Genomic DNA, 6640 nt, shown 5'->3' with positions numbered 1-6640 from the left:
GTTAAGTAAAGAATAATAGAAGAATGGGATAATTATTCACTAAATTTTGAACCATGCCCCTTGGGAATTTCTTAGTTATAAAGAGGAGTCTATTGAAGATGAATTCACCGATATTAAGGAGTTAATTTCAACGGTTGTTTGAAGTTGACGTTAAAATGGTCTATTAATTTTTCATAGAGCTTTAGTCTAGTGGTAAGAGCGCAACATGTGATGTACGAGTTGAGCGCATATCACATGTTCGAACCTTAAAGCCTGATATTAAGCGGAGAAGGTAGAGGAATTGGCCAATTATTCATGTAGAATTATAGTGTTTTCTATCTTTTTGTTCCACTCTTTTCCTTTCCATCTTATTTTGCATCACTATTTGGAGAAACTTTTTAGCTTTCAACTTTTCTTCTTATTTATCACCAAAAAATGAAAGAACAGCTCATGTGCATTCCAAGATTGTAAAAAGACGATAATGACCCGAAGAGTAATTAAGTTGAATTTTTTTACTCAAATAACTCCTTCACTTTTAATGTTGCATACATTTCTATTTTCCGGAAACTATTTAATCTTATTACACTCAATGGCATGCCTTGTGCGCAGAGGCGGATCCAGAATATAAACTCTATGGGTTCAACTTTTAAGGTTTTAATATTGAACCCATTATATTTTTTAAGTTATGGGTTCATATCTATTATTTTTGCAATTTTAATGAATTTTATAAATGTTTACCCTGCGTCAAATATGAGTTCAGGTGAACCCGTCCTTGCTTGGGAGACGACCACTTCATAAAAAAGCTTACCTTGTATGAGGAGAGAAAAATATGAAAAGGACATATGGGAGCTCTTACCACCTCTTTTAATTGTTGATAATGAGGGCAATTTTGGTACCTAACACATATTTTCAGATTATGTGTAAATAGTCTTGCTTTATTTTTTAAAATGGAACAAAAAGAGAACCTTTTCGAACTCGAGTATGAGAAAAAAACTACTTATTGAATTAAATGAAAAGTGCAGAGGGGTTACTGTTGGAGTGTGACAACAGCAAGTGCTAGCTAAAGAGCTTAATCTAGTAGAGAATTTCCTCTCTATAAATAGCAGTCTACTCGTTCAATGCTCTTCACAATTATCTTCCTCTTAACTCTTTCAAATTATTCCCCTTTGCTTCAGACAAATTATAGCAATGGCTGGGAAACTGAGCATTGTCTTGTTTGTTCTTTTGGTAGTTTTTTTGGCCCAAAATCAGGTGAGCGCAAATATTTTATGCATCCATTGTTAATGTACCTATTGTTTTCAACTCGAATTATATACATATAGTTGAAAATATATTTAAAATATGTCTGAACCCATGCGGTTCATGCAAGCATTTTTGTTCTTTCAATTTTATGGTATAATAGTAAATAATTTGTGTGGTCAGGTTTCGAGGGCCAAACTAGTGCTTGATCCGAAGCTGCAAACCCAGAGAAATAACCAAATGGTAAAGATCCATTTTTGTTTTGGGACTTTATGATTTATGAAATTTTTAATTAATTTCCGTGGCTAATTAACTATATTTATTATGTCTGCTTAATTTGCAGTATGGTGTTAGTCAGGGAAGCCTCCGTCCTCAAGGTATAGACACTCACTTCATCATGACATATGCGCAGCTTCTATCCTACTTCAATTAAAATGTCTAATATTCACTCGGAACTTCTTCTTTTAAAAAATAAAAAAAGAATAACTCGGTACACAAAGTTTCCTACCTATATGTAGGTCCGGGAAGGGACTTGACCAAATTGATTATGTTCCACACATAATAAGCAATTTATGGTTTGAACTCATGACCTTCTGGTCATATGAGAGTCATATAGTGACAACTTTTACAATTGACTCAAGGCTTTCCTTCTCGGGGCTCCTTTCTACCTTCTTTTTTGAATTTACATTATTAATGTTCTCTTTTTTGTTGGTAATTTACGTTATTAACTTTTTTTTTTTGGTTGGATTGTACAGATTGTCTACCGAAATGCACATATCGCTGCTCACGGACTTCATTCAAGAAGCCATGCATGTTTTTCTGCCAGAAATGTTGTTCCAAGTGTCTGTGTGTGCCCCCTGGTACCTATGGCAACAAACAAACCTGCCCTTGCTACAATAACTGGAAAACCAAGGAAGGTGGCCCCAAGTGCCCCTGATTTAACAGGAATTCGTTTCACTATAATCTATATATCCATCTATATATTGTGTGACAGACACCCAACTTCTGTCAGTTTCATCTAGCACTTGGTTCAGGTGGTCTGTGTTAGCTAGTAAATGATCAAATTAAGCACCAATATAACCACTTTTTGGCAAAGCCAGGAAGATTAGTTATAATGCAATGACAGTAACTATGTGCTAGCAATTGCTACTAGAAATCTGTATTCTCGTCATACTCCGTGCTTGTATGCAGCCTATAAACGAGCTGTGTTTATAAGAAGTTTTAATGTAATTTGACGACAGTTTCTTAGTATTATTTTTCTACCTTTCTGCTTAAGAACCTGTATTTTAAGATATGTAATCCACGTTGTATTTGGTGTTTCTTACCAATATGTGAATGATGCTCTATATTAAAGCAACTGGCAATTATCAAGACTAATGCTACAATAATAAAACGAATGGGGAGTGACAGATAGAGACTAGCATACCACACAAGAATCTGGCACAATTGAATTTTGAGCGTGAACTTTTCGCCTAAATGTGTTTAGAAAACTAATGAAATAAATGAAGACGGCGATGAAAGAGATAATAAGGAACCAAAGCTCATGGAGAAAAAAATTCTGTGCCTCTTTACAATCTCAAGGACGTCCATCGAAATGGTTTCACAGTTTAGTTATACATGAATAATAATTCATGAATTGTTTATATGAAATGAATAAAAATTCATGAATTGCCTTATAAAGTGGTCACAGTTTAGTTATACATGAATAATAATTCATGCATGTTACTACACAAGAAATATCAATACCTGAATCGGGAATTACTACGGTTAAATACTTTGACTTCAATCAAGGACGAAAATAAGCTTATATGCCTTATAAAGTGGTCACAGTGTCACAGAGCATTGCATCACAAGCATATCTACTACTCAACATCTCTATATAGAGTTCTAAATAGAAAGTTGTTAGGTTTTTGGTACTCAATAGAAGGTACAAGAGCTGGATTAAAATCCCTTCTCCAGCATTCTCGTTGGAACTTTTGCTAGATAAGATCTCGAAGCTGCAAATGCTATTCAATTAGGTGATCCATCAGCAGAGAGTAAGTCGAACTACGCCAGCCCACAGCATGTGTCAAACATTGGAATCTCATCCATTCATTAACCAAGATGATCATTCAGTGAGGTGCATCCTTCACCTGATTGCCCCGGTAAAAGTGTCACAATTAAAATTGCCGAAAAGCTACAACATCCATTAGTAAGAAACTAAGCTAAGCATTGTTCCGGCCATTGCAGCACCCAAAGAAAAGGCAAATATATAGTGAAATCGTATTGAAACAGAGAACTGAATTTTGTCCATTTAGGCTTTTTTCAGTGAGGTTTTCTTATTCATGATGGAGTATTTAGTGATACTAGTAAACTCCTGTAGTAACTAGTTGTCTTTGTTGTAATGTTGACTGATGCTTTGGTGAATCATTGTCTCTATCTTAGCTTCTTTCATTTCTGAAGGCATGCTGCTGTAGTGATAATTTATAAGCAGCATCCATTTATTTTACATGCTCGAGTGCTTCATACTATACCTTATTGAATTTTACAGAGTTGAACCATACAAAGCTCAGTTGAAACATTTGCTGGCGTTAAAGACAAAGGATGAAGAATGCCTTCTGGAGATGCTACAAAATACTACATTAATTAAGAAGGTTAAAAGTATATAATCAGAAATGATTTGTTGGTTTCCTCCTTTTGCCCTATTAAGCTTTCACCTAAAGAAGAATAGTAAGAGAAATCCTCCGGATCAAAAAATAACCCTATGGGACCTTATAAAAGAAAAAACAACATGGGCTACAACCTAGGCGTTATTGGTGCATTCACCTGCCACAATTTCCATGTCTCTGGTGCTGTATTCTTACTCTATCTATAGGCACAACATCCTCCTTAAAGCACAGCTCAAGAAGAGAAACAAAGTCCATCATTGAGCTTGAAGTTCAAGACACCAGGTAAAATACAATAAACAAAATGACTGCTTTTGCAAAAGATCATCATTTCTTGAGAATAGTGCAAAAAAGGAAAATGACTAACAAGATCCCCAAGCAATATGGAACTAGAATTTAACAACAGCAACAATAAACTCAGTCTAATCCCACAAGTGAACTAGACTTTAACAGCACTTAAGAAAAATGCGAGTGTACCTCTTACATGTTATTAGTCACATGATTGTCTTCATCTGAGTTATTTCAGCTCCACTGTTGTTGCGTTCGAGGTCCCTTCCGTATGAAGGGACAAACTAGGCTCTTAACGTAGATGTGTGCTTCAAGAAATGGAGCAAAGTTGGTAACATCCAGATATTTGATCGACTCATCCTTTGAATTGTACTTCGTGAAACGTGATCCAAACTGAATCAAAATTTCACCTTCATTTGACATTAAAATTGGTGGATCAAATCTATTTCCCGTTGAATCAACAGGAGACTTGATGGTAAATATTTTTGCCCAAGATTCTTTTACCCCATACTCCTTCATAACCCATATATCTACCTGAGTCCAAGCTTCATTACAAAACGCAGAAAGATCACTCCTGAACACTCCTAGACTCAAAAAACCACATTTTTTAAAAGAGCAGGGCTGCTCTACCTCTGCCCATTTCTCACAAGCCAAATCAATAGAAAGAATGTTCCATCCCTTGTCAAGCCAATAAAGCTTCCCATTCACAAGCTTACCCGAATGATCATCCAACAACAACCTACCTTTAAAATCATCAATACTTCTCCAAGAATTACTCTTTAGACTATATATTCTAACCTCAATACGACACAAATGTATATATCTGTAAATAGAGAATATACCCACTACCTTGTAATCATCTTGGAACTCATCATATGCAAAACCAAAATTAAAATCGACACATTCATCCTCATGGTAACGGCGGCTTACACTAAGTCTATAATTACGCAATTTCTTGTACTTTCTAACTGATGGATTCCATAGAAACAAATCAGGTAAACCGTCAAACGAATTAATGACAAGACAAATCAAACCATTAATAGAACCCACAATCCGAGGAAAGTGATCGGGATTTTTACCAGGATAATCCAAGTCAAATGCCTCAGTAACAGAATTGTAAAGTAAAGAGCTAAGGGAACAGTACTTAACATCGTAGTTATCATTAGATGCCTCAAACATAACTCCATGGTGGGTGTAGTCCTTATTACTAGCGGATAATAAGAGATGGATTTTCACAAATTCAGGGCTAGAGATTAGTGCAAGCCATGATTTTGAAACACAACTAAATCGCAAGAGGGAATTGACAGGAAGCTTTAACAAGATTTCTGTGATGAGTTCTGCAGGAAGGTTAGGCATAGAAAAGATTGAATCTTTGCTTGAAATGGATGGAACATGAGCTGGGTTTTGGGGTTTGCTCTGTTTTGGGTGTCGAGGGACGGCCTCATCTCTTTGTGATTCCATTTGGTTTGCTGAATTTGGAAATCTTGGAGTTGTTTTTTTTGCTTATGGAGAACCCAAGTTGTTGGAAAGACTACGGGGTTAAGGGTTTAATGGTTTACCTAGTTGTTGTGAAAAACCCAAGTTTTCATGTTCCCCGGTTTTACTTAGGGGAGAAATAAAAAAAATAGCCAGATTTACAAGTGGGATAGCCGCAGTTTCAAAAGTAATTAAAATTTAGCCACTTTTCATATAAAGATAAATTTAAACGAAAACACCGTTGAATCCGAAAAATACTCCAATATAATATACTGAAGTTTCAGCATAAGTATACTGGAACTTCAGTATATACTAGAGTTTCAGTATATTATACTGGAACCGATCCAGCATAATATGCTGAAAGTTCATACACAAGTGCACTGTTCTCCAGTATATCATGCTGGAACTTTCCACGTTGCAGCAAAATAGTGACTATTTTTCAATGACTTTGCAAATGCTGGCTATTTTTGAATGACCAGTCCAAAAACTGCTAGCCCGTTTTACTTTACTTAGAGCTGTCGATATGGGGGGAGAAATTCAAAAATAGCCAGATTTACCACTGGTCGTTGAAAAATAGCCAAGTTTCAAAAGTCATCGAAATTTAGCCACTTTAAATCTGAGCGAAAACACTGTTCAAAATCCGGAAAAATACGCCTGCAAATTTTACGGGAGTTCCAGCATAAGTATGCTTGAACTCCCGTAAATTTTACGGGAGTTCAAGCATAATTATGCTGGAACTCCCGCAAATTTTACGGGAGTTCCAGCAAGTATAATTGTCCAGTATAATATACTAGAGTTTGGAGCACTGGTGCTCCAGTCTCCCGCAAATTTTACAGGAGTTAGCAAAGTATATCGGTCCAGCATAATATGCTGGAGTTCGTACACAAATGCACCAGAACTCCCGTATATTACACTGGACCGGTCCCTGTTGCAGCAAAATAGTGACTATTTTTCATTGACTTGATAAACGCGGCTATTTTTCATTGACCAGTGTGAAAACTGGCTATACCATG

General features: G+C 36.0%; 2 protein-coding genes across 3 annotated transcripts; one reads left to right on the top strand and one right to left on the bottom strand.

The window, feature by feature from the left end:
- The first annotated feature begins 1077 nt into the window (after window positions 1-1077).
- On the top strand, window positions 1078-2542 carry LOC109215246 (protein GAST1-like). The gene is made up of 4 exons (XM_019379275.1): window positions 1078-1230; window positions 1402-1461; window positions 1562-1595; window positions 1974-2542. Exons 1-4 carry the CDS (start codon window positions 1168-1170, stop codon window positions 2153-2155), a joined length of 339 nt encoding a protein of 112 aa, XP_019234820.1. The 5' UTR covers window positions 1078-1167; the 3' UTR covers window positions 2156-2542.
- Window positions 2543-2868: 326 nt separating this feature from the next.
- LOC109215245 (F-box/kelch-repeat protein At3g23880-like) lies at window positions 2869-5715 on the bottom strand. 2 transcript variants are annotated; one of them, XM_019379273.1, is made up of 2 exons: window positions 4341-5715; window positions 2869-3350 (listed from the first exon to the last, which is right to left on the bottom strand). In XM_019379273.1, the coding sequence occupies exon 1, from the start codon at window positions 5610-5612 to the stop codon at window positions 4386-4388; it is 1227 nt and encodes a 408-aa protein (XP_019234818.1). In that variant the 5' UTR covers window positions 5613-5715; the 3' UTR covers window positions 2869-3350; window positions 4341-4385. The 2 variants fall into 2 exon arrangements, with proteins under 2 accessions (XP_019234818.1, XP_019234819.1); XM_019379274.1 differs by having other exon boundaries at window positions 4348-5715.
- Between the last annotated feature and the right edge of the window lie 925 nt (window positions 5716-6640).

This window comes from Nicotiana attenuata, unplaced genomic scaffold (assembly GCF_001879085.1).
Source record: "Nicotiana attenuata strain UT unplaced genomic scaffold, NIATTr2, whole genome shotgun sequence".
NCBI classification, from domain to species: domain Eukaryota; kingdom Viridiplantae; phylum Streptophyta; class Magnoliopsida; order Solanales; family Solanaceae; genus Nicotiana; species Nicotiana attenuata.
The sequence above is the reverse complement of the archived record's forward strand: the minus strand, read 5'-3'. Positions and strand labels throughout refer to the sequence as shown.

Bases quoted from the DNA above. Each gene is read 5' to 3' on its own strand.
- LOC109215245 (XM_019379273.1), bottom strand. From the start codon at position 5,612: ATGGAATCACAAAGAGATGAGGCCGTCCCTCGACACCCAAAACAGAGC.
- LOC109215246 (XM_019379275.1), top strand. From the start codon at position 1,168: ATGGCTGGGAAACTGAGCATTGTCTTGTTTGTTCTTTTGGTAGTTTTT. The intron at 1,231-1,401 runs GTGAGCGCAAAT...TTGTGTGGTCAG, and splicing joins TTTTTTTGGCCCAAAATCAG to GTTTCGAGGGCCAAACTAGT. The intron at 1,462-1,561 runs GTAAAGATCCAT...CTTAATTTGCAG, and splicing joins CCCAGAGAAATAACCAAATG to TATGGTGTTAGTCAGGGAAG.